Source organism: Aulonocara stuartgranti (assembly GCF_965226115.1).
Source record: "Aulonocara stuartgranti genome assembly, chromosome: 4".
NCBI classification, from domain to species: Eukaryota; Metazoa; Chordata; class Actinopteri; order Cichliformes; family Cichlidae; genus Aulonocara; species Aulonocara stuartgranti.
This window is the reverse complement of record NC_138942.1, coordinates 23,433,428-23,460,869: the sequence shown is the minus strand read 5'-3', so window position 1 is coordinate 23,460,869 and position 27,442 is coordinate 23,433,428. Positions and strand designations below refer to the sequence as shown.

Genomic DNA, 27,442 nt, shown 5'->3' with positions numbered 1-27,442 from the left:
ACGTCCAGGACACTGGGGCGTGCAGCTCGGATCTTAGCTGACCCTTCTCACCCTGGACACAGTCTGTTTGACCTGCTCCCCTCAGGCAGGAGGCTCCGGTCCATTCGCACCAGAACCTCTCGCCATAAGAACAGTTTCTTCCCCTCTGCTGTTGGACACATGAACAATAAACGTACGACTGTTCCCACCACTAACACATGACCCTACGCTGTGTTCACTGCATCATTCCATGTTTGGCACTGATCACCACCTGCACTCATGTATATATCATGTATATATCATGTATATATCTTTCTATGTAGCACTTTTAATTCTTATTCTTACTTTTATTTTTTCATGTCTATTTAAGCGCAATTTATGACAGTATGTTTGCACTGAAGCACCGCAGCAATTTCCTAATGTTGTAAACCTGCTCAACATTTGGCAATAAAACCCTTTCTGATTCTGATTCTGATGTCATACATAATACTTGCCATTATCCAAAGACACACCTGCTTACCTGTATAAAAGGCCCCTAAGTTCGGATAATTCTATTTGAGTTCTGATACAGGTGTTTGTAAGTTTATATCAGTTAATATACTGTTCATTTAATATTCAACCTTCTATTATTTTGAGCCAGCCCACCATCTTGTGACATCATCCAGTCAGTAAGGTGGGCAGTTTAATGTCAGATGAGTGATGTGAGTCTGGTGGGGATGATTCTTGTGGGATGTGATGTGTGCATGAATGATAAGTGAGTATTAATCTGTGTTGCAGTCTCCTTTCCTAAATAAAGAAATTACCTATTTTTGAAGTATCTTTATGACTTTGGGTGATTGTACTTATATTGTTATCAGTCCAGTTCTTTTTGGTCACTTCAAGTAAGTTCATAGAAGTGTGAGGTTATTTATTTATTTATTTTACAATTTCTGCTGCCCTCTTGGCTAGATCGATCTTGAAAAACACTTTTAAATGTTAATGACACTTTTTACCCAGATATGATATGTAAAAGTCACTTGTCATTTCTGGCTCTACATTACTTGATATTCTTCGTGATATATGGTATAGCTATTTTTTGACAGATTTGAGGTCAACAAGTCATTTATAACAGCTTAAATTTCTGCAGTAATTTTTTGGCAAATACCGGGAATCGCAGGTCGCACACTGGCACGGATAAGCAGCAGCGGTGCGTCTATTTGTTTTTATAGAAAATTTTTATTCAACATACATTTTCCAGCAAAAAGGCAATATACAGGAATAGTTGTCGTACACTGCTGCTACACTGAGGATTTTAAAGTGGAAAAGATCAAATTAAGGTGTGATTCTGCAGGTCATCTCTGTACTGCACTTCTTAACAAGACAAACCAATGCAGTTAGTTTTTAAAAGAAAAACAATCCAAATGTAACAGAGGGGGAAAAACCTGTCAATGGTACATCAGGAACGCAAAACAAACGAACAAAAAAGAAACCTACACACAAGAAATATGAACACCTGGCTCCTTCTGTACCCAACAACAAAGGCGTGTGTTTCTCTTAAATTTTACACGTTCATATTTTTAAATATACAATTCTTAAATGTTGTCTGTACAGAGCCAGCTATGCGCTATTAGGGGTGCATTCCATCTGTGCTTTAAAAGAAAGAAGAAAACAAAACCTGAAATTAACAAAGGAAAAAAGAAATTCATAGGGCTTAAAGTGTTTCTTACAATGCTGGTTTTTTGTCTCCAAACAATCCTCAAACCAGTGGGGCTCTAAGTGTCTGCAGCTCCCTACCAAGCACAGCGCAGTTACTGCTCCCAACCACCAGGGGGCGACAGATTCAATCAAGAAAGAAGAGAGGTTGCAGCTTGCGTATGTGTGTGTGTGTTTTACAAGAGGAATGACTGAGAGGAGGAGGGGGGGGGGGGGGACAAACCTTTAGCAACCCCCCAAAAAACTAAAAAGGAAGTCATCAGGGAGGTAACACATATCTGTGCGTGTCTGTGTGTGCGTGAATGTTACCTAGCAACTCACAATCAGGAAAAAAAAAACAACTACTTTTGCCAGACCTGAGAAACTTCTAAGGTTAATTTCCAACGTTCAAGAGGAAATACAGACAAATCGTATTTTTCCCCATTTATTTTAAACAGATTCTGTTTTGCAGATTTTTTTGTTTTTAATAATACAAGGTTTGCAGAAAGAGACAAAAAAAATTTATTTTTTCCTCCAACCAAACTAAGTGGAAAAGAGAACTTGAGCGTAAACTTGGAAATACTGATTTTTGTTGCTCTGTAGGGATGGGAGCAGAAAATATAAGGAAACCTCATCATAAGAGCAAACCAGAGAACTTCAGGGTGGACGCCAGCCCGCAGCTGCTTTTGCAAAAATTATTAATAATTTTAAAACGACTGCATGTCTCCATCATTTCTGCAAGTCAGTCCTCCAAACAGCACACTCATTGACCTCTCCGCACAGCAGTGTGACGCCCCTTTGAACAACTTTATTTAAAAACAACCCCCCAAAAATTGTGAAGGGGGAAAAAAAAAAAAGCTGTAAATGAGGTGGAAGTGAAAACTAAGCCTAGAAGTTCATATTTATATATGAAAATATTTATATATAGCATACATATTATATATGCTATACTGTGTCGTGATTCCTCCTAATTTTTTTTTTTTAAACCATAAAATCCAATTACACGTCTCCCATTTCTGAACAGGCAACAAAAAGCAGTCAACAGGCAGACAAGCCAGAAAAAATAACCGAACAGCCTCAAACGTGGAGGGAGACGATTTTTAAAAAAGGGGGGGGAAAGGGAAAAGAAATAAAATGTACAACAAAATAAACAGTCAGTGGTTGGTGCGGTTTATTTTGTGGTTGAATAATCCATCAGCTGCAGCAAGATCCCAATCACTGAAGACATAGTGCCGGTGTAGAGCTGTAGAGGTGTCCAGGCGGGGTGAAGTGATGAACACACACACTCTCTCAGTCTTTCTCACGCACAATCACACACACACACACGGTTGTTGGTTACAGTCTGTGGTTATGGTTTGTTAAAGTAGGTAGGGATGAAGGCGGAGCAGGAGAGGATGAGGAGGACCAGGGGAGAAGGTGGGGGTGGGGGCTGCTTTAGTTGTGGATCTTGATTGCTTTCTCCAGGTAGGTGTAGCGACCTCTCTTTGGAGCTTTGTTGAAATGATCCAACCCTAGCCAGGGGCGCGGGTGGGACATGTTACCTACACAGGAGGACACATCAGAGAGGCCATTAGGAGAAGTGACAGCGCCACCTGCAGTACAGAAATCACATGAACAGTAACAGGAGCAGTGGGAGTATTTCTGTAGCCCGCGTGACATCGACATTAATCTCGGGTGTCGCTGACACACCGGCCAATATTAGGAACGTGAAGAAAATAAAGTCCAGTTTTAATGATTCTGGTGACTGGGTTGGGCTACACACATCAAAACTATCGACTGCAGGGGAGCTTTTGGCCATTTTGATGCAGTTACATTACAAATAAGAACCAATCACTGCTGCAGTGAACAAAACACCAGAGGTGCCGTGTCACACTTGTAAAGGAATCACTAGAAAGGCAGTGTGGTAAATACTAGAAATACACATGCCAGCCGCTTTGTTAGGTACACCTGTGTAACTGTTTGTTCTCACACATGCACACGCGCGCACGCACGCACACACACACACAGATCTAATCAGTCAATCACATGACAGCAACTCAGTGCATTTTGCCATGCAGACATGATGAAGGTGACCTGCTGAGGTTCAAATTCAAAATCAGGGAAGAAAATGTAGCATGGTTGTTGGTTTCAGACTGAGTGCTTCAGAAACTGTTGATTTGGTGGGATTTTCCCACACAACCATCGCTGGGGTTTACAGAGGACGGTCCGAAAAAGTAAACAGGGAAGCAGTTCTCTCTCAAATAAGCACTCGTTACATCCAAGGTTACAGAAGAGCATCTCTGATTGTCATAGCCTGAAACAGATGGGCTACAGCAGCAGAAGACCAGCCCAGATGGCACTCCTGTCAGCTAAGAACAGGAAACTGAGACTACAATTTGTAAAGGTTTGCAAAATTTGGACCACAAAAGATCAAACCGTCTTGTCTGAAGTTGATTTCTGCTGTGACATTCAGATGGTATAATGTGGCAAAAACAGAATGAAAGCATGGATCCATTCTGCCTTTTATCTACACTTCAGGCTGTTGGTGGGGGTTTAGTGGTGTGGGGGATATTAGTACCAAATTAGCATCATTTAAACACCACAGCCTCGCCAAGTATTGCTGCCGACCATGTTTATAACCATGCACTCGTCTTCTAATGGCTACTTCCAGCAGGACAGCAAATTATGTCACAAAACTCAAATCACCTCGAACTACTTTATTGAATGTGACGATGAGTTCACTTTACTCAAATAACTCCCACAGTCACCAGATCTCAGTCCAGTAGAGCACCTTTGGGATGTGGTGGAACGGGAGATTCACATCACGGATGTGCAGCCCATAAATCTGCAGCAGCTGTGTGAAGCTGTCATGTCAATGTATCTGAGGAATATCTCTAGCACCTTGTTGAATCTGTGCCATAAAGAATGACGACAACTCTGATGGCAAAAGCAGATCCGACCCAGTACTAACACAAGGTGTACCTAACAAGGTGGCCAGTGAGTGTACATAAAAGGTCTTTAAAGTTCATTATTAGGTGGATAAACTTGTATAAATATGAGCAGCCGTGACATTGAAGTGGTGCATGACGAGGCACTGTCACAGTTTCATGCTTTTGTTTTATTTTTGTGTTTGGCTCTAGCCTGGTGTCGTTCAATCGGCGCAGTATCAGTATCAGCAGCAGTTACACTGGTATCGCTCCCAGTAGCGCCGCAGGCAGTAAATACCTGGCTGTGGTTCAAAGTCCTTCAGGTTGACCTCGTACTCATCCTCATTGATGTACTGATGCCGACCCATCATCACAATTGCAAACTTGAACTGAAAACACACAGAGACAGACATCTGGTGGTTAACTACCCCCCTTGTTAACACTTTAATTATTTCAGCATCAGGAGAACGCTGTTTAAGAAGAAGCAAACCAACGACGACCTACCTTCTCAAACTCTTTCTCCTGGATGTCCAGCATGGTCTGGATCCTCCTCATCACCTCCCGAAACGACTCACCCTGCACAAAGGAGAATAGGATGGCAGTGAGTCAAGAAGAAATAAAATAAATAATAATCCCCACATTATGTGGTACAAGTAAACAAAAAAAACACACCTGTCTGATCTTGAGCAAGAAGGGAATCCCAAAGGTGCCAAAGACCTCCTTATGGAAGTGAGCAACAGGAATTAGCATTTCAGTGTCCTTATCCAAGTCCACCTGGTCCAAAGGAATCTCCTGAAAAAGCCAAGCAGCACAAGAGAGATGAAGGAAGAAAATAAGCTCAGATCAAACCACTGACTATAAAATGTAAAAATAAACACACTGTTTTTACTGACACCTGGTGGTCAAAGTTTTTAACGCGCTGTAATGACGCAAGAGCTACAGAGAAAACTGAGCCAGAAGCTTGGTATTTAACCTTTAACAAGCATGAAGAAGTAATACTTCTACTGCTAACTGACTGGCTGTGAGGGCAAAAATACAGTGTCGGCCTGACGGCGTGTTAAGTGGAAGTTAAGCGGCTAACATAAAATAAACGACACAGTGAAACGCGCTGCACAGGCAACGCCTCGCATAAACACTCACCTCTATTCTGAAGGTGCGGCTGGCAGCAGGAGATAAACATTCTAGCAGCTCGTCCTCCTGGTGAACTCCGATGATTTTATAGCTTACTATCTCTAACAGCCTGCAGAGGGAGAACGAGGGAGGAGGCATTAACGCTCTGCAGGAGCTTCTCAAATGCAGCAAAATCTGATTCTGACATCACACCAGGGAAAACAAGAAATTCAGCCAAACTAAAGGGAAAGGTGCCAGTGCAGTCACAGAGAGCAGGTTTACAGAATGAAATGGGGCTGTGCAGGCCGCGGTTGCTGTGAGGGTTGTAATTGTCAGACTATAATTTTGTGAAAAGTGTTTAAAAAAAAAAGGAGAAGCAGCACACATTTCGCACGTGGTTAGGATTAGATTAAAAAAAACAAATCAAAGGGGTTAAACAAAAGCCAAAATGTTACCTGGATCAAGATGAGTGGAAAACTAAAGTGATAAACTTCACTACAGACAGTCTAGGCCACAACAACAAGCACTCAATCTCTAGTGATTTGCCCAGTGTCAAAGATAATGTTCAAAAAGCTAAAACGGACCATAGTGTGCTCGATTTTTTAATTTTAACTCAGTTTACCATCAGATGCAAACTCCCCGTACGGCAGAACAGCTGGAGCAGCTGTCAAAAAGTTCTGATTGCAACCACTGAGAGGAAGACAAGCAAGCCAAACACAGATGGATACCTGAGCTTCTCAGAGCCATTTTCAGACAGCTCCACAGCCTTTTTACATTCTTCCAAAAGGTCCCGCACACAGCCGTGCTTGTCAGGGTAAAGAGTAATCTCCTGCAACACAAGAAACAGTTTCATGTCTATGGTTGAATCACAGAAACATTTTTCCTTATGTAAAGGTTTTTGGGGTTTTTTGAGTGTCGTACCTCCTCTCTGAACTGGCTGTTGAGCCATATGGATTTAAAACTCCTCCTGTTCTCAAAGTCTGTTATCTTCATCTTTAACTGAGAATACATAATAGAGAAAAGAGAGAGATAAAAACAAAGTTACTCCTTTTGTGGACTCGTAGGATGTGGCCTTCGATTTTCTTCTGCTAATCTGGGGCCGGGTCACTGGGCCAGCAGCCTAAGCAGAGAAACCAAGACCTCCCTCTCCCCCAGCCACCTCCTCCAGCTCATCCAGGGGAACTCAAAAGCGTTCCCAGGCCAGTTGAGAAATGTGGTCTCCCCCGTGTGTCGTGCGTCTACCATGGGGCCAGGGTAACATGAACACCTCAACCAGCAGACATCACAGTCAGATGCCTGAACCACCTCAACTAGCTCCTTTCAACATGGAGGAGCAGCGGCTCTATACCCGGTCCCTTTCAAATAGCTGAACCCCTCACCCTTTCTCTCAGGGAGAAATTAGCCAACCTTCAGAGAAAGCAAATTCTGCCTTTTGTATCTATGATCTAATTCTTTTGGTCACTACCCAAAGCTCGTGACGTAGGTGAGAGTAGGGACGTAGATCAAGATACAAATCCCTGTCGCTCATGAACAAGACACTGAGATAAGTCATCCACCTGAGGATGTAACTCGTTCCTGGTTTGCAGGAAAGATTTGAAATAAATAAAAACTTTCTCACAACCGTTTGTGTGTTAAAAGTTCAGGTAGTCAGAAAACATTTTTACCCCAATGACTTTGTTTTCTATCAGACAGCATTTTATATTTTATAACGGAGGAAAGACAAAAAGACATTTAAGATTACCAGAATTATTACCGGCACTATGAAACACTGAGCTCCTTTTCAGGGGAAACACCAGTTATCTTACTCGAAAGAGAGAACAAAGACAAACTTGAAATCCTGACACAGAAAAAGTAGACAAACCAGTCCTACCTGCTGGTAGTAGAGTTTCTTGGGCTGCCGAGGCTTGAAGAATTGCAGCAGGTCCCGCAGCGTTCCCTCATAGTTGTGTCTGAGAGGATTCCCTGGACCGTCCCTGTACCTGGCCACCACACCACCAGGCAGGGGGGGAGGACAACAAAGGGGAGGGAAGAAGGGTGGAAGGAGAAGAGAAAGAAAAGTGGGAGGAAAAGAAGCAAAGAAGCAGAGGTGGAGGTGAACAGCAGAGCAAGACGAAAAAAAAGAAGCACAGAGGGAGAGGGAAGAGTAGGAGGAAAAACAACAGAAGACAGGTGGAGGGGGGACAGGTTATGCAACATTTCTACTGACAACTGCAAGTAATCAAATCAAAGGCAAACCTGACAAAAGCTACGAGTCACAACACTATTCAAACGCGGTCTACACGTTCCTTTCTACATGTCAAACAGAATGACAGGATTTTGAGTTATTTAGGAAAAAACAGCCTTGAAACAACACTGCATTATTCATTAAACTACAGGCCGTCTTTAGCAGATTTTCCTGGCTCCAAATGAGCCTTCTGGGCAATGACTACGCACGTCGGCGAGATCGATCTATGTACAGTGAAGGTGATGAGTCAGTTATTTGGCCCAAATCCATGTGGTTTCCTATTCTTTCTGACCATCAGATTAAGAAGCAGCATAACACGCTTCAGTAAATAAAACACCAAAAATAACGAAACCGGTCAGAAACATTTTGTCACAGTCCCTCTATGCAGGAAAAGCCTTTGTTTAGTATAACCTTTTTTTTGTCAAAACCACAAAAAAGGGATAATTACGCTACAGCAAAAGCATAATTACTCAGTTATGTGCAAAGCAAGAACTAAAGTGCTCTCCCTTGTAGTTGACTTCATGTTCAGTGTTGTTTCAAAGCCCTTAACTGCATTTTTCCTGACTATAAAGGCCATATTTTGGCTTACAGTGAGAACAACGGCTTAAGAAGAAAAAAGAAAGAATGACAATCACTATTATGCACTGTTATTGTTACTACATTTACGAAGAATGCAGTGTGTGTGTGTGTGTGTGTGTGTGTGTGTGTGTGTGGATGAGACAAGCCTCCTACCCCTGTGACTTGAAGAACTGCAGTAGCATGGGATCTGTGTTCAACCTCTGCGCTACAGTCTTAGCCACCTGACAAACACAAAAACAGACAGTTCATGACGGGCCTGTCAGATTTCACCTGTCAATCAAATTTAATGCTAGCAGGTGGAGGGGGTGGGGGGCAGCAGAAATCCACTCCCGGATTAACAGTAGCAGCAAAAAATAAAAATCAGTCTTCGTATAATGACTCGGCAGCTTCACATGAGTATTTTTTAAAAATAATAAGAGTTAATCAATATTCATCCAAAGAACCTCAACCGATCGTACCTGAAAATAGTTCATGCGGTTCGACAGTGTGACCACAAAGCCGGGGTCGTTGTGGATGGTCTTGTCGCAGAAAATGACGTCCACCCGGTGGTAGAGATCCCGGAAGTAGTCCTTGGCCGTAGGCAGCTCGCTGCTGTCGTTCTCTGGGTCGTCCCTGTGGTGTTGGAGAAAGGTTGGAAAGACAGTTTGAGGTACGGGTTGTGTTGTAATGACGGGAAAACAGAGATCAGTGTGACAGAGGGAAGTGTGAGTGAAGTGAAGGTAGAGGTCAAGCACAGAAAGCGCAGGTCAAGAAGTAAATGAGGGCACAGACATAACAAGTAAAGCTAACAAGTTCTGCAACAATTTCTCAACCAGAGCGTCATCAAAGAGAGACATTTTAAACGAAGGCAACTTGAAGCGTGTCGACCTCGGGAAGATATCAATTTGGCAGATTTCTCAAAGCACAAGTGCCAAAACCCCCCAAAACAACTTACTTCTGGAAGACAATGATGTCCCCGTCCATGAGCTCGTCCAGGGCCTTGTCCAGAGAGACATCATAGTCCTGTATCCGCTCTGTTAGATTGGGCTTTACTTCCTGTAACACACCAAGCATCGGGGGTTATGCAGTCAATTTATCTGCTAAGTGCAAGATAGTATTTATTTTTGTGGCAGATGTATGTATGTACCAAGGCCTACATATGACAGAGTGCAAGTGTGCACATGAGAGCCTAACACAGCTTCTGTGCCAGATAGAGGAGCCTGAGAATGTGAGAGTGTGAGGGAGCAAGTGAGAAAAAGACAGGAGTGTGTCAGCGACTGGGCGTCACAGAATAGATCACCTCATAGAGGATAAGGCTAGTTTCCTGCTGAAATCCTGCTCTCTCACACATGACTGGCAGCAGGTCTCCTGGTTAGAGGGAAAAAAGAGAAGCAGAGAAAAATCTCAAAATCTTTACGTTCACTGCAGACGAAGAATTCACACACTGCACCTTATGAAAGGGTACTGAGGTTATAACAGAGTCACGCTTACTTATTTTGCAGGATATAGGTGTGTAGATATGTCCACAATAATTTAAGCTTCTGGTTTTGGGGTCATACATCTTCAAGAACAACATGACATCATCTAGAAGAGAAAAACAAAACAGGGCAAGGTGAAATCAGCAGCTATACAACACGCCTGCCAAAGAAGTGGTTGAGGAGCAGTATAGCTTCAATTTGCATAAATATTGTTCAACTGAAACACTAAACAAAGCACAAAACGCCACTTATGGTTCTGCATTTGTGTCTGTTGGTGCAGTTCTCCAGCTATGCAAAGGGAAAGATTGAGCGAACTGAGAAACAAAGAGATACGTCCAAGCGTTTGCAGCCTTCGGGTTCACTTAGTTCCACTATGAAAGTTGTTTTTCACAAACCACAAGGATCACCAACACCACGTAAACTACATGTCTCGCATGTCTCTGACGTTGACCCCAAGTGGCAGCAGGCAGCTACAACATCGCACTACAAACAGTAGCATGCCAGAGCCTTTAATCAGCAGCTAAACACAGTGTTAATAATCATAAACACTCAGAACAAACCCATCAACATTCAAACCGATCAGTAACTATGTTACTGAGTAACTAGTACTCTACGTTTATGACTGTGACCTCTAAGGCATTGTGTCGATTATTCTTATCTACACGGTACCAACACAGGCAGCTATGTAAGTGGAATCAAAGACTGACACCTGAAGAACATGTTTTCTACAAAAATGATATTTTAAAAGTTTAGAGAAAAGAAAGTGCTAAGACTCAAAGTCTGATGATGAGCGCCGATGGATGGAGAACTTACGGTCTTTATCAAACTTGGGTAACGTGGCCCCACTGGCTGCCATCTCTGGATCTACAGTCTCCAAAAATATTGTCCAGGGGTTCTCATTGTCACTCAAGTCGATCATCTGAAACACAAAAATGTTCCAATCTTTAAAAAAAGTTTCTTATGTTACATTTAACTGAGTCATAAACTCAGGAGTGGTCCCAGGAATTAAAGTGACATAAAACTGTTGCATTATACGGAAAACTTGTAAAGAAAAAAAAGACTTGTAAACAAACTGAGGATTTTTTTATTTTATTTATTTTTTTAAAAAGAGAGATTTGACAGGTGATTCTATACATGGAGTAGTTATCCAGGGATTCAAATTAAACTCAATTTAGATAATGATTCATAAAAAAAATAATTCAGGGAGTGATAGTTCCTTCTAGAACCCGTGCTCTAAATCCTGCATATTTTTGAACTGATCTTAGCACAGTTGTTCTGGTTCACTGGCAGCTTTCTTTCATTATTTTAATGCAAAAAAAACTGGCTAAAGCATACAGGAATTTTTGAAGATGTGTGCCACAGGTGCAAACACCTACCGACTTGTTGCAATCGGCCTCGTAGTCGAGCATGGCAGGTCGCTTGGTTCCGTTGCTACGGGCCTGCATGGGCCAGAGCCTCATCTGGTCCTGTGGAAAACCCTGCGGCACATCAATACAGTTTCAATTTGCGTATAAGATGTGGGAAAAGCAGAAACGTGTTGAGAAAAAGACATCAAGACTAAAATTTCCAACTGGTATTTACTGATCAACCGCAGGGAGCCAGAATTTAAGCAAGTGTGTGTACATGTGTGCTCCGCACTGTTGACAAGCTAACAAGCCCTCTCTTTCAGCCTGGGGTCCGAGCGTGAACCTGAGACACAGCATGTGCGTGAATGCGGTTTCTTTCACAAATATTAAACTTCCACCGAGCACAAGTTACTTTGATGAAAGATAAGTTTACTGACTAAACATTTCATGCATCTTGAAATCTACAAACTAAAACTCTTCGCAGTTAATCTTAAATGGTTTATTTTATTCTTTAATTTAAAAAAAAAAAGTTAGAAATTTCATCCAAATATCCATCACCATCAAAGAGCATACAGTCCCACAGATGCCTCACCATGGTCTGGGAGAGGTTCTGGACAAACTCTTGCAGCGTGGAGCTCTTCAGGACCTTGAAGACCGTGTACTTCACTTTCTCCTCGTCGTACATGTCGTTGCCCTGATGACCGCAAAACTGGTCCTCGGTCACCATCTGCCCAGAGAAGGAAGATGAACAGCATTAGTATAACTGGACCAAGAACCAAAGTGTGAAAAATAAGAGACTAAAGACTTCATGCAATGAAAACTCACTCCCCCACACCCAAGTTATCTCTAGATCTCGACAAAGCAAGAGCTTCATTCTTTGTATCCACACTGGTGGTGACATTTCACTGCAGCAGTCAGTAGCTAACACACACACACACACACACACACACACACACACGAAATCATAATTATGTCGAGCTTTCTGTTTAGAGGGGTGCTCCACTGCTAAGACTTTCAATGAGGTGTCAGTTCTGATGGCTTACAGGCAAAGTGCAAAGCAAAGTTTCACACAGCCTCATTACAGCCTTTAAATGTTACGCTTATCACCTCTTCAGAGGAAAATAATGAGCGTAATTAGCCTTTGTGCTGCCTTAATACTCGAACAAGTAAGTAAGTCAGTGCTGAAAAGGGTAAACCTTTATCATTTAACAAGCCATTTCCTCATTATCACTGACTGCTCTTCTCCCCATCTCAACCACACAGAGACCGCCAAACCAGAGCGAGAAGACCTGCAGTTGTGCGTGCCACTTGTAGGTTACACCGAGTCCAACAAAACACTCGAACACTTTGCTTGACAGAAAGAAGAAGCTTCCGTTTTCCAGCCCGTCGTTAGCCCGACGATCCGATCCAACATAAATGTCTAAACGTCATCTACTCGTTTTCAAAAAGGCAAAACAGTTCATTCTTATCGCACTGAAATCCAGCATTCATCCACCTATGAAACATATCTGCCCCGTCTAAAGGTGCACGATGTTATACTTTGCATAGCTTCTCACGAACTAAGCTGTTTCTGTCAGGCCTCTTATGGAGGTCGACTTTATTGGGTTCAAGTTCGAGCTTCAACAGAACAAATATACTGATTAATATGAATAAATAATCCGAGAAGTACCGTACGAAGTCCTGCACCTTTACACACTTTAAGCAATAAACACCAAACCATCCAGATTACAGTATGATGGCGTAAAACGGCACAAGCTGCTAGGTGTGGTGTTTCGACACAAATGTGGCTCTACCTGAAATCCACAAACACAGCTTCAATTTTCTCCTGTACTTCCTACACTGTAGGTTTCTCATGTGCTGTATACTAAATTATTCAGCCACCCAAGTATTTTGATCGCAAAGTATCAAAGCACCACAGAGCGCTTAAATAACCTCCGATTCCCTACCTGGACCTGCATGTAGAGGTGAGCCTCTTGGCGTTCCTTCCTCTTCTGTGCCTCCACCCTCTTCTCCTCCTGCAGACGCTCCACCAGTTGCTGGGGGATGTCCACGTCGGTCATCGGCTGGAGCACCTCGCCTGAGTGTGGGTAAAACGGCAGAAGTGATAATTTAGTACAACAGTATTATTCACTACAGTCACCTCCATGTGAAACAGGAATTTTATTTGCACTCATCAGCTCAGAGGATACCTTCATGTGTTGCTGGGAAAGTTTCTCATACCGATGTTTTTTAAATGACGAGTGAAGAAGGACGGATGTTTACTTACTGAGCTTGGACTCACGGATGTAGACCAACATGTACGCGTTGGTGCAGTGGCGGACGGAGAGGTCATCGTCGTGTCCGCCGTAGTTGTGTTCTATGGCCTCCTCCTTGGTGCATCGTGACACTACGTCATCATCAAACTTGCACCACTGCAGAAAGAGACAGAATGATAGACGGAGACAGATGGTGATTGCAGGATGGGGTCCCAGCCAGAGGAAGCCAGAGGAGGATGAGGAGCAGAGGCGAGATAGGGGTGGGGCAACCACCAAGGATTGGAGTGGAGGGGAAAAAAGAGAAAAACCAGAGAGCACTTAAGACAATCATTGTCACACAAACCTAAATGCAGAATTAATGTAACATCACACTGATGTGTGTATATCAGAGGGGTTTACTCGATGAGTATGAGATTAAGAGTCTGAGCTGAGAGCTCGTGTTTACATCCGACTCTTTACACTAACACATCTTTTCTGACAGCGTTTATTCCACTAAACATCTAAATTGTGAAACATCCCTTTTCTTACATTAGGTGATATCGTCTCACCTGTCAGGAAGCTTGTGTGTTCTGTCATTTTCAGTATAATAATCACTGCAGACCTGGGAGGCACTTATTCTGACTCTCAACCCTTGGATCTTAATGCATGCAGCTGTATGTAATTAATAAACACTTAAGGTCAAGAGGTAAGATAACATAGCTCTGAATTCCTCCACAACATAAACTCCTTTTTGTTTTTTTGTAAATTTGAGCATTTTTGGTGAAAAGTGCAGAAAAAAAATTGTTCTCACTATTGGATCCTTGACACTCACTTTGCCGTCTCCTTTGGGGTTAAGATAGACGACGTAGTGACCGCCATGGTTGTCCCCGCTGTGGACTAGCACAGCGTGGAGGATGTAGTTGGCTGGGTCCTTTGAGTCTGGCTTCTGGAGGAACTCGTCCAGAGGTAACTGGTCTGGAAACTCAAATCTAATGAGCACAGAAAGATGGCGAGGCGTTAGAGACAAAGAAATTGAGAAGGGAAAAAAAAAAAAAAAAGGATGAGGTAAGCAGCAGTATTTAAAAAAATGGAAAGGTAGAAATAAAAAACAAATAATGTGAAAAAACAATGTGTAGATTAATACAAAAAGGGTCAAATATCAGCCAAAAAGTAGCATAAAAATGGAAGAAATCAAGAGTAAACTTGAGCATATTCAAAACTACTGTCATTCCACACCCACACCCGTGTCTCCATGTACGTATACAAAGCCCTCAGGATGCCAGTTGGCTGTAGCATCATCACAAGGATGAGTCAGAGCTCATCGAAATGGCACAGCAGAAAGTTAGCACTTCTAAATGGTAGCGTTTGCTACAAGTGTCACATTATTTCTGCTGGATTCTATTTTTAACACCATTAACTGTACACAGATTGATGGCACAGAAAACAATCTTGGTTCCTTTCTCACCGTCTGAATAAGCGAGGTCAGGGCAAGCTTTTCACGAGTGTAAAGCTCAAGTGACATTCCTCCTTTAACCTATGCTACAATGGAGCAGACCTTCTCTAAAATTACATTCGAGCAGCACAGTTACCGTCTCATTGTGTGACGGGGAGTTATCAGGGTGCGTTCTGCACAGTAATTCACAAGTAACCTTACTTCAAAAACTATTTTTAAAGCATCAGCTTGTTTTTTTTCCTTACCTGTCATTGATCTTGATGTTTTGGTCGGTCTGTGGGTCGTACATGAACCTCATCAGCTGCAGATGGAGGATCGGAGGGAAGGTGAGGAACTTCACTCCCTTTTCTGCTTCCTGCGACGCAAAACAAAAATGAGTCAGTCATCTGGTGAGGACATCCCATTGACATTAATCCTGCCATTATAAACCCTTTCAGCTTTAGGCTGCTCATTTAAACCATATCAAAACAAGGCAGGTAAACAAGCTCCAGATCTTATTTTTAGAGCTACATATTTCTGTAGCTTGGCAAGAAAAACCGGAAACCTACTGATCCATTTGAACACGTCTAATTTTTGGAACACCAAATATTTTTTCACAATGACATAAAAACTAAAATTTTAGTCCACTTTGCTTCAATACCAACAGCATGAAAGCAACAAGAGCCAACAAATTGCAGAAATACTTCACCTGCAGCCCGTGTTCTCCTGCGTCATATTTGTTGTCTCCATCTAACTGCTCGGTTGCCACATAATCTTTGAATGACTCAAAGACTGGAAAGAAGCAAAGATTATATTTAGAAAATCGCCGCTTTGATATGTGTGTGAAAATCATGATCATGCAGGACAAATGTGCCACTGATCAATAAAACACCACATTTATGCTACTCACTGTTCTTCTTTCCTTTTATGCTAAGCTGGATGTCATAGTAGTCCTCTATCCGCTCAGACCTGTAGTCCACATGCTTACACTGGATATATGACTGCAGAGTGACACACACACACACACACACACACACACACACACACACACACACGCAGAGTCAGACTATACGATATGAGAGGCGAGTCAGAAACATTATTTCTCATCGGGTCACGTCTTGATTTACCCTCAGTCTATTCTTAAACTGGCCTTGTTCCAGGCTACATCCTGTGCTGTGTTAGCCTACATCATGTCGCTGTGTTTACAGAATCTACTGTGCGAGACGTGCTGCAGAGACATTACTGAGCAAAATAAACACTATAAATTTCCCCTCATAAGAACAATATTGTACAAAAGATATGCAAAATATGACCATAACTAAAAGGGCGAGTCAGCTAAGAGGAGGAAGAGACGGAGAAAGAGAGATGACATACCACCATCTTTCCTCTGAAGAGCTTTGGGATTGTTCCCTCAACACAAGTGCCTTTCATTTTGTTCTCTACGTTGTCCAGGAGCTGCAGTGCGCGCGCGCGCACACACACACAGACACACACAAACAGTAAATACTGTCAGCTGTTGTTCACCGTGCATACAGGACCTTTTTAAACGTGTATAGGAAACTCACCACTCTGCACAGCTCCTGCACATCATGTTGCATGAAGCTATCTAGTGTTTCCCACCTGCACGTAAAAACACAAACACCAAGTGAGAGAATACAACCAACCGTCACAACGCTTATTGTGAAATTCTGATGGTTGACCCACATGTCAAGCATGCAAGGATCTAATAGTTTTGCTTACAACACATATAATATTCTAAGCAAGTCCTAACTTACCCAAAGGACTTCGTGAGCTTCTTGGTGCCAACCGGTTTGTCGCTGTGTTGCAGCTCGTAGAAAACCCTCTGCAGTGCCAGGGGGACGCTCTTAGAGGAGTCATCTCCTTCTGTGGGCATCATGTAGACCGCCTGGGAAGGATAAGGATGCTCCAGGATTACAACTTTTATATAAAACTAATCATCTTAGGCTGACTGTACTATTTTTGTGAAAACATTTACTATATTTAAACTCCAGATATGCTACTGGAAAATTTCAAAAAGCACTTTGATCGTAGAATTAAAAGAGCCAGCATGGGAGCAATGAAACAAAAGCAGCAACTATAGTAGAACGTTACAAATAAATAAATATGCATGTCATAAAAATATATATATTTTTCAATATGTAGACGATGATATTTGAAACTGTTTCAATGCTCATTTCCACCAGGGTCATTCGCCCTGGGTCATTCGCCCTGGGTCAGTAGCATTTTCTTGGCAGTAGAAAGTTGGCACGTGCAGAGCTTAACAACTGAGCTTGTTGGCTAAAGAAAACAGCAGTCGTGTCTATTGGAAATATTTCGCATTTGGGGGAAATAAACACAAGAAAGCCGATATACAAGATCCACTCATTTAACCAAGCACCTGAAAGGTGGAACTACTATATCAAGAATTAAGAGCTTTGTGTGCCTCATGTCACATTACAACCTGCTTATTCTTACTTGGATGAAAAATTAAAAGCTTTATGACCGTATTGAAAGTGGTGCTGAGAATCAGGGGGTTTAAAGGTATTTTAAATAATCAAATCTATTATGTTAAGAACCCTATAACAGATAAGAAAAACAGCCACAGCCACACACAGTCATTAGAAGCCACAAAACAAAACCTTACCCGTCGTAGCTGGTTGGTGAAGAAGAGTGTCTGTAGCAGGCTGTTCATGTAGCAGGTCGCTCCTTGGTTCTTAAGTCCAACATAGCCTGTGTGTTTCTTTGAATCCCAGCTGGTTACAGAGACCAAAAACTTCAGTTAGTTATAAGTCATAAACCCTGAACAGAACAGAGAAAATGCACATGGGAAATAGTTTATAAAGACAAAAATAAACGACTCAAATAGAACACAACATACGCCACTCCGTGTGGGGCATCCGCCTGGACGTAGACTTCGAATGTAACTTTGTCGTCGTCGATGAAGCCCCTCTCTGGATCGGTCACATCCTGAAATGCATCATTGCAAAACAGTTAATCTTTTTAAGAATAGCAATTTGTAGTAATGAAAGAATACAACCAGGCCCAAACAAAAGGTTAACAAAGTGGTAACTGCTGAGCGAGAAGAAAAAAAGAACCCCACCAACACTCACAGCAAAAATATTCCACTGTTTCTTTGACAAAAGTAACAGTACATTAATTTCTGACAGGTTTGTGTACTTACACTCCAGGACATAAAGTTGGAGAAACCCCAATCGTTCTCTTTGTGGAAGAACAGGTGACTGATCCTGCGGCTGAATGACTTCTCGTCGTCTTTGTGGTTAATGATCTTTAGCATGGCCTGTGCGTGGCAAGACCATGACCTGAAACACCAAAGACACGACACCTGAATACTAAAGAACTGTTTAAAAGTTGTATTATTTCCTCAGGAACATTTTGGCGGCACTGAAATCGGCACATTTAGAAGACTGCGTAGGCTACGACGTTAAAACATAGGAGAGCAGGACCAGCAACCTGTGCAAACTTATGAGCCAAGTAAGCCATCCAACACTGTTCCACTTCAGCTACTGAAAAACATAAAACAGTGTTGTGCACGGTAACAGGATAAAGCATCAGATGCTAATTTTACATCCTTCCACACCATTAACCAAGATATACCCAAATCACCAACAGCATCTATGCATCTCTCAGAGTGGGATTACAAACTGAATCAATCTATAAGCCTCACATTTACATCTGTGCCCTCCCAAAGATTTCAGTTTACACACCAAAGATATATTAAGAAGAGAAAATATAAACCCAAACACACAAGGGTATTTAAAAACCAACAACCCCCACCAGGGAAATAGGGCTGACAGCACATTTTCTAAATGAAGTTACGCAGCTGAGTTGCACCAAAAAAAAGAAAGAAAAGGGCAAAAAAAAGTGACATTCGATTGTGAAAAATGACATTTCATTGTGGGAACTGGCAGCTGTTTGTCTCAAGAGAGGCACAGAAAACAAAAGCTAGGTTGCCACCAGAGCAGTGGTTAAAACCAGCAGCTGTGACCCCGTTAATGCAGCAATACCCAACCGCAACACAGGACGGCTGGGCTGTAATGTCGGAGCACGAAAGCTGTGCAGGTTTCAACTCCTGCTACTTCACACAGGGAGCGACGGGAAAGTGGTGAAGGCTTTAGCCTGCCACGATCAGCGAATATGAATCGTCTCGACGACTCGATAACAATAATTCAACAACCACTGTGTGGCAATGATGAAAGAAGGTTCCCAATCCAACTGTGCTCCAGTAATCAAAGCAAGCCCCCCTTTACATCAATGCACCTACAGGAGCAGTTATGATTGCGCCATGTTGTTTGGAATTTTGCAGCTATAACACAGACAGTGAAATGGAGCAAAACCTGCGTCTTTTTCTTGAGGAATAATTTGCTCTGATGTTTTAAAGTATTTTGACAACACCAGTAAAAAAACAACAAAGATGTCATAGGTGTAAACCTTCAAACAGCGGGCTGCCTGCTGCTCTGGCAGGTATCCTACTGTATAGGACACGAGTGAAGAAAAAGAGCAGAGTATTTAAAATTGGTCTAATTGTGTAGTTAAGTTAACATTAAATACCAGAGCTTTGCTAGTCCCAGCTATTAAGCAAACTGGGAAAGAGAAAGATGCCGCTGAAAAACTATGGAAGAAGCTTTGACTGTCTAATAGGACGTCGAAAAGCCTCTTTACCTTTCACTAAATTAAAAACATAAATCCAGTTCTAATCTAATTTCACCAGCTCCAAACTTGACTGTGTGCAGTCTTAACAAATATGTTTTCCCATTAGCAGCTGCATTTTACAAAACAGCAATAAAAAGCATTTCCACTGCAGTCTCACAGTATGGGATAACTGCGCCGAGCTGCTGCGGTCCTGCCAGGTACCAGAGACGACCACAACCACTGTGCGTCAGGCCTCCTGGCTACACACTAAAACCTCACTTTCACTTCATTCACTCAGAACATCATATATCACATGAGATACTTGAGAGTTTTTACTGCAGCTTTGGCACATTTCAATTCGGGGCTCTAGGTAAACTACATCCCTCGAAGCGGTGTAGTGGATAAAACATCTGCAGGAAGTTCTTCACAGCACCACTGATCCCGACTTACAGTAGAAAAACCTACTGCAACTTTCAAAGCAGCAGAATTTCCAAGAGAGCATAAAGTGAGTTGATAATCACAGCTTATATCAAAAGGCCCACATCCCAAACCCCTCTTACGTACGTGGAATCTGACTCTGCATTACACTGCAGGAAGAAGCCCACGCTCTTCTGGTGTGGTCGGTCAGGATAGAAGCGCGGCATCACCATTATCTTCCAGGGAAGGTTCCGGACAAAGCAGGACGGGCTGAGCACTGACTCGCTCAGGCGGCTGAAGCGCTCCACCACGAACCGGAAGGTCGCCTCCGACCGCCAGCTAGTGTCTGTGAGAAGACGGGAGGGTGACGCGTTAAGAGGGGGAGGAGAAGATTTGGTGTGTAACAGATTCCCTCTGATTCACTGAGAACTTTTAATTCGATACAGCACTTCTGCTTTATTTGCCCAGTGATCCAAATAATTGGGGTCAGAACTGTCATTATTCCTGGACACCTGCAATCCGACAACAGAAATACGAGACAGAGTTCCACCCCACATGTTTTGGCAGTAGACGGTTGCTGCAGTCGAGCAGGGGTTAGCCTAAACTGCCCACTATGATGCAACAGTGGTGCAGCACAGTGCTGCGGCACCATTTGATTTTTATTAACCTCATAAGTTATGTTTAACTCACGCTAAAGAACGTAAAAGACATAATTACAAGTTACTTCAAACAACTTCTGAAAACTGGCAGAAGTAAGAGAGCTTACAATTACATTAAGTTAGAGAAAATACCGTTTAAATTTAATTCATACACTGCCAATAAATAACATGGACAAGAGTCTTTATGTTTTCCCACTGACAAGCTGTCAGCATTTGAGTTACTACATATAAAGACATTAACTTCAGGTGTAATTTCAACCAGACGACCTACAGTTTCTTCTACTCGAAAAGCTTCAAAGAAACTAAAGCGTTTGCAGAGCTGCACATAATCCTCACCATCCTCCATGTCCTCCTCTGTATTGTTGTGTCCGTCTGCCATGGCCACGTTACCATTGATCACTGGGTTGGCGGGGATTCTTGGAGGATCATCTGTATCCCCAGCTACACAGGGAGAGATAAGCAACATAATAAGACTGCATGGATATGGCGTTCCTGGATAGATTAACATGTTAGACACCCCCTTTTTTTTCCTCTTTACTTGGGGTAAATGTGGCTGAAAACTGCATTCCCAACTTGCAGGTGTCAAAAGGTCAGGAACGTGCAATCGAAAATCCCTCTAGGATTAATAAAGCGTGGCAAGTACTTTTATATGTTCATTTTGTAATTTTAAACCAAAATAACAAATCTGGACAATGTGAGTAGACAGAGAAGTACAGCTTAAGCGTCCTCTTATTCTCCCATTAATGCCATTTTTAGTTTCACGTTTGGGTCACACAACTGATATATAAAATTTTTTTTTAATTATATATATATATATATATATATATATATATATATATATATTAGGGGTGCAACGATATTCGTATCGATATTGAACCGTTCGATACAGTGCTTTCGGTTCGGTACGCATATGTATCGAACAATACAACATTTGTAATTTATTTTATCAACTTTCCTTCTGACGATGCTGTCTGTGTTGAGCGCTCAGTGAATCTGCGTTCGACTACTCCGCCTAGACTGCACTGTCGAGCGCAGATCCACTGAGTGCTCAACACAGACAGCATCGTCAGAAGGAAGAGCGCAGGGCAAGCTAGCAAGACAGAAGTTAAGCTCTCCAGATCTGGCGTTTGGAATATTTTGGTTTTCATGTGACGTATGACCCTGAAGGTAAGCGAGTCATGGACTAAAGTAAAACAGTATGTTGGATGTGCCGTGCAATGCTCAATTACATGGGTGGGAGCTAGTGTGTTAGCGCAGTTAGCTCGTTAACGTGTTGGCCGTCTAGCCCCATGCACGGGGTGATCGGCGGTAGCTCGTTAATGGAGATTTGCCGTGTTGTGGCGTTAAGGTCATTTCAACGAGATTAACCTGAAATCACTAGTGGGAACACAACGAATATGACTGCACATTTACGCCGACATCATCCTAGTGCAAAGACAAAAACAACAAGCATGCTACTAACTTTAGCCGAGTCATTTAGACAGCTGTTAGCACATGATTCTCCTTATGCTGCTGAGAATATAGCCCAGAAGAAGCGGATAGTATAGCTTTTATTTTGGAAAGAGCCATTTCTCTGTAATAAACTCTCTTTTCCAAAGATGAGTGATTCCTCAATCAGATACAGGGCTCGCAATATCGCTAGCCCGACGTCCTGGGGCTAGCGATTTTTTTCAGTCGGGCTACCAAAATCTATCTCTGCCCTGCCCGTCGGGCTATTGTAGGAAGAAAAATATATGTCAATGCTTTTGCATTCTTTCAGAAATGTAGCTGGGTAATTATGTCATTGGCATCTGTGAGCCACTGTCAATATGTGACATATTGAAATCGCGTTTGAATTTGCGCTTGTTTTTTTGCTTTCACTTTGCAATCGCGCGAACTGTGTATAGAGAGCGACAGCACTGATCTGTGAGTGATGAAAATTTGTGCACCAATTCCTCTGACATCGTCTTATTAATCGTTAGCTTACTATGCAAACATGACAAGTGAAATCTCCCGCAGCAAGCTTAAACATGTGAGAGGTTGATCGCGCAGAGAATCGCTGAGCTTATGTGAGTGCGTGTGTAAAAGCAGCAGTATATATATTTCATTTCTTCTGAGCCAAATAAGACAGGTCAGGGTGAAGAAGTGACAGCCAAAGAAAAGCTTACCACAAAACGGAGAAGTTATGACAAATCAGACTATAAGGCAAAAAGAAAGTGCAGCTTTATGGTTTCATGGACAAAAGAATTTCTGTGGCTGCAATATGACGAGCTAAATAACCAGGGCTGCACATAAGTGGTCCGCAGGTGCGCATTCGCTGTCAAAATAAAAAACGCGCACAAGGGTTAGGGTTAAATTTAAAAACTGTACTTTTGAGTTAAAATATATATTTATAATTTTAATAAATGACAAATTAAAAAGGCATGAACATTTTTTTTGTATCGAAAAAATATCGAACCGTGACACCAAAGTATCGAACCGAACCGAACCGTGAATTTTGTGTATCGTTGCACCCCTAATATAAATATATATATATATATATATATATATATATATATATATATATATATATATATAGTGGGGGATCCTTCTTTTACTTTTTTCTTCACTTTAATGGGAAAACCCCGCTGACACGGGATTTTAAGCCTCCTTTCTCAGTCTGTGTATGACAGAGTGAGAGCAACAGAGAGCGAATGTGTGAGTGTGTATACGTGTGTATGAGCATAACAAAGGCCCAGCGACACCAACAGTAGGCTGGGTAATTACGGATACAATGCAGGATTAAGCAGCAAGTCATCATTCAGACAAAACACACGCGTACAGGGGACAATAATTATCCCAGCTCGGCAGCTCGACGCACAGTCTAATTTACCAAAACACGCCGATGAGGGAATCAGATGCGCGCTGAATCGACTTCAAGGAGTGAGTGAAATCTGCCCGGATCCTGTGATGTCCCAAAATGGGTTGCTTTGTCACCTCGTCTCTCGCGCAAAGTTTTGCGTGTGGCACTCCTCTGTGTCGGTCTACAGGTAACGCTGCTGACCGAATCCTCCAGGAGACTGACCTCATTTACCCAAGCAGATTACACCATGCTATTGGGCTCCGTCAGTCAGCTCCATGACAACCTTTTGTCCCGCCCACTGTGTCAACCTATGCTGAAATGTATTTATTAACGGATCTGTCACCAAAAACTGCAACAGTAAGAGCTGGGTGTTTTACTTATGGGACAAAAATCCACAAAGAGCAAGACTGCAGAGCTTACCCCGACTGGCTTAAACTATAAAGAGAATAAAAATGAACCCCTGTGATTTAGCTTAAGTCTCACTATAGCTGCAGTAACCCTCAAGTGAAAAGTTTTTAGAGAAAAAAAATGCTAATCTTTTCTAATCTTATGAAGCTGAAATCCTTTGGACTAAAAGCAGCAAATGAAAGTTTGTCAATAATCACACTCAATCTTCTCCTCTAATATACAAACTTTATGCTGAGCAAATGGAAAAAACACTCCAGATGTGTGGTTAACCCACACCAAAAAGGTTATAACTGCATGGTTGATCTTGTTACAGTGACTTGGCACTAGGAGGCTACAATGCAGTTTGCTGCATCAGGCCACACTAAGCTGTGTTCCTGTACTTTGAGCAAACTGGCCCTAAATGCCCATAAACAATACTAAGTCCTCACCAAGGTGCCAATTGTACCCCTTAGTCTTGTATTTCTTAGAACCTTTTGAATATAAAGGCATTAAGATTGTTCAATATTCATTTTTAGAGGGACCCATATAAAAGCTTGGCCAGCTATGTGACAGCAACAGCCCTGCTTTTAAATTAGAGTGCGGAGACACACAAAAAAACAAAAACACAAAAAGAGGCAAAATGATTTAGCTTTGCCAAATGAGTGATGGTGGGGCTGCAACTGCATGGCGCCTCATACCATATCGGAAATGGAGTGTGGGAGTGTGTGTGTGTGTGTTGCTTCTGAGAGAAGTCAGAAGCACCAGAAAAAGTGAGCAGTTTGTTATGTCAACTTGTCTTCACTGTCCTTGTAAGGCTTCAGTGCACCTAAGGATAAGGTATGATAGGAGAGGGGGTGGGGAAGTCCGCTAAATGCACCTGCTATTAGTGATTAGTGTTACAATGAATCATCAAACAATGGAAATGTTGTGCCTGGTCATTTCTTTATTTACTCCACAGCATGCATGTAACTGCTTAAGGTCATTTGTATAATACGTGCTCCCAAATAACAAGCAAAAGCGTGTGAAAACATAGTAAAACTAAAAGGTCTGAATGACGCAGTGAAAGTGCCCACTGGTCCATACTCAGCCCCAAGTTGACATCATTGTAAACTTAATAAAAATGCTGGTAGTGCTGGTGTTGTGTGTGCAGACTGCTTAAATGACCGCCTCGGACTCCAAACTGAACCCCAAAAACGAAAAAAAAAGAACAAGAAAAAAAAACAGATCATTAAAAATGGCGAGCTCCATGCCTTTTGGTCTTCCATACAATGAAGCAGCAAATCCCCGCGCTGCCTCTGTGCGGGCCTGGCTTACCGCAGCGGCAACTACCGTTACTTGCCAGCGTTGCTCCACGTTTCACGTAACGACACTAAATACCAGGATATAAATTAACATAAAACGGGATAATGTACGCTTGGTGTTCCACATTGTTATAATTTCAGCAGGGATAGCTAAAAATGTAGTGTGTTAGCTAACACAGGATTGACGCATATGCGTTCCCGTTAGCCACCTTAGCAAACACTAGCCACAGATTCACCTCAAGGCCTTTATTAGCCAACATTAGCTGGAGTCAAGAAGTACCAGCTATTGATGTAGATTTACTGTTAGAGGAATCGTTTTACCCTCAGCTGCTAAATTATAACCGTGAGATAAAATTTAGACACAAGCTAAAAGCTCGGAGAAAAAAATGCAAGGCCCGGCTCTCGGGCAAAAGGCAAAATCTTAACGATGCAAAATACAAGCCACCATTTTGGAACGCCACACACCCCCTCCGTGCACTAGTTGGCTAGCTAGCTAGCATGCTAGCTAGAGAAAGAACGTAACGAGGTGCGCCTTGGAGCTAATTGACTAGCTCAATATTAGCAGCCGCGCTAGCACCGTTCTTCGCGTTTTACAAGGCGTAACGCGCAAAGTGGATGTTAGTGAAGCAGATACTCTGTTACAATATGGTAACATGTCAAACTTTGGAGACACACCTAACATATTTTTACCCAAATGGTCAACCGATCTCTTTAGCCATTTAGAAACCAGCATTTAATGTACGAGCAATCACACGATGCTAACGCACACGCTCTCACTGTTAGAGGCTGAACCAACGTCACTTGTCGAACAACAACTAACAGACTAAAGTTTAACGTTATCAGTAAAAAATAAAAACATATATATCACTACTTTATTCGCGGGAGAAGTGATGAACGCAGCTAGCGATAGCTGTCAAAATCACCCCAAAAGCCCACACAGCCAAGTCAGAGCAGAGAGATTAATTTACCTTAGCGTTGGATCCGTGTTAATTGCAACACTAAGCAGACTGTTTACAAACACTTGGGCCACCAACAAGCATCGGGCCCGGAATTCTGTGAGTGCAAGCGGATTCTAGACGGCGGTGATTTGGCAATCTCGAAGCAACAAGCCGATGAACTGTTTATTTGGAGATACGGTTGCCGATCAGAATGAATGATTTATGCGGCTAATCTGCGACAATGTGCGGGGAAAATGCCACCGGTTCTGGATAAACCTGCAAACAGCTGAATATCGCAAGCAAACGAAGATCGTTAAGGACTCGGTTTGCTTGTAACGCAAAATGAGGTCAGCTGAATACAAGTATGCTGCATCGGACGCACAATCAGCAAAAAAAAAAAACCAACCGGCTATCTCTGCTAGCTGCAGGCCTCCGTGTTTACCGAGATGTTGGGCTCAGTTAATGCGGATAAAATTCCGTGCATTTCTCGTGCAAATGTTAACTTATGGCACAAACCTGGTTAAAAAAAAAGATTAATAAAAAGTCCGTTCACTTTACTCGGGGCCATTACTTACCTTCCATCTCCATGTCCTCCGGTTCACTGAGCTGCTGCTCGCCGGCTTTCTGTTGCTGCTGCTGCTGCGTGTGGTGATGGTGGTTCATGTTGGCAGGTGGCGGTGTTGTTGTTGTAGGTGTGATGCGGTGTTCCCTGTTTTCTCTGTTGCCCTCGACCTTGTCCAGGGTCGACTCGGTGGGGAACCGGGTTCTGGACTGCTGGTGAGGTGTAGTGGGATGCGGAGGTGGGGACAGGTCGAGCCTTGGCGGCCGGGCCTGCTCTGTTGCAAACTCGGCCTTGTCCGCTGTCAGCGCCGGGGAGTGAGGAGGGGAGGTCGGCGGGGGAGCGGGTAGAGAAACGCGGACGTATTTGCTCGCTATTCGCCCAATCTCGGCGCCTTTGGTGGGTGCGAGTCGCTGGTTGACGGCAGGGGTTGCGATGGATGTAATTAGGGGAGGGCGGGGGGACTCCGAAATCGGAGGCCCGCTGAAATTAGCTAAATCAATCCGGGTCTACCCCGGGAAATGTGGGGCAATAAGAGAACTCTGAGCACGACCTGCACCGTCAGGTACAAATACCCTGTTTCAAGCTAGCGCTAAGCTACCTGACACTAGGCAGCCAAATGGTATTAAAGGTACGACAATGAAAACAAAGGCTCATTTGCTATACACACACACATTCAACAACTTTGCCTGCGATATCCCCAGTCTGTGTGCTCCTCCGATTGTCCCTCGTCTGGGGGAGAGCGGAGGAAAAAGCTATCCATTCAAACCAG

General features: G+C 42.7%; 1 protein-coding gene across 6 annotated transcripts; it reads right to left on the bottom strand.

The window, feature by feature from the left end:
* Window positions 1-1,174: 1,174 nt before the first annotated feature.
* usp7 (ubiquitin specific peptidase 7 (herpes virus-associated)) lies at window positions 1,175-27,177 on the bottom strand. Of its 6 annotated transcripts, none has more exons than XM_082530331.1 (31): window positions 26,687-27,177; window positions 21,001-21,105; window positions 20,153-20,351; window positions 18,120-18,258; window positions 17,817-17,905; window positions 17,583-17,691; window positions 16,714-16,844; window positions 16,504-16,558; window positions 16,313-16,393; window positions 15,849-15,939; window positions 15,648-15,730; window positions 15,205-15,314; window positions 14,318-14,495; window positions 13,539-13,683; window positions 13,219-13,349; window positions 11,865-11,999; window positions 11,303-11,404; window positions 10,740-10,845; window positions 9,940-10,032; window positions 9,749-9,816; window positions 9,404-9,504; window positions 8,928-9,081; window positions 8,623-8,690; window positions 7,537-7,645; window positions 6,588-6,665; window positions 6,395-6,495; window positions 5,697-5,796; window positions 5,229-5,348; window positions 5,061-5,132; window positions 4,855-4,945; window positions 1,175-3,191 (listed from the first exon to the last, which is right to left on the bottom strand). In XM_082530331.1, the coding sequence occupies exons 1-31, from the start codon at window positions 26,772-26,774 to the stop codon at window positions 3,085-3,087; spliced, it is 3,339 nt and encodes a 1,112-aa protein (XP_082386457.1). In that variant the 5' UTR covers window positions 26,775-27,177; the 3' UTR covers window positions 1,175-3,084. The 6 variants fall into 6 exon arrangements, with proteins under 6 accessions (XP_082386457.1, XP_082386452.1, XP_082386453.1 ...); XM_082530326.1 differs by having other exon boundaries at window positions 7,537-7,639; window positions 26,687-26,895; XM_082530327.1 differs by having other exon boundaries at window positions 14,339-14,495; window positions 26,687-26,895.
* Window positions 27,178-27,442: the final 265 nt, after the last annotated feature.

Bases quoted from the DNA above. Each gene is read 5' to 3' on its own strand.
- usp7 (XM_082530331.1), bottom strand. From the start codon at position 26,774: ATGAACCACCATCACCACACGCAGCAGCAGCAGCAACAGAAAGCCGGC. The intron at 16,845-17,582 runs GTAAGGTTTTGT...TATCCTTCCCAG, and splicing joins TCACCAACCAGCTACGACGG to GCGGTCTACATGATGCCCAC. The intron at 15,731-15,848 runs GTGAGTAGCATA...GCTTCTTTCCAG, and splicing joins CATAAAAGGAAAGAAGAACA to TCTTTGAGTCATTCAAAGAT.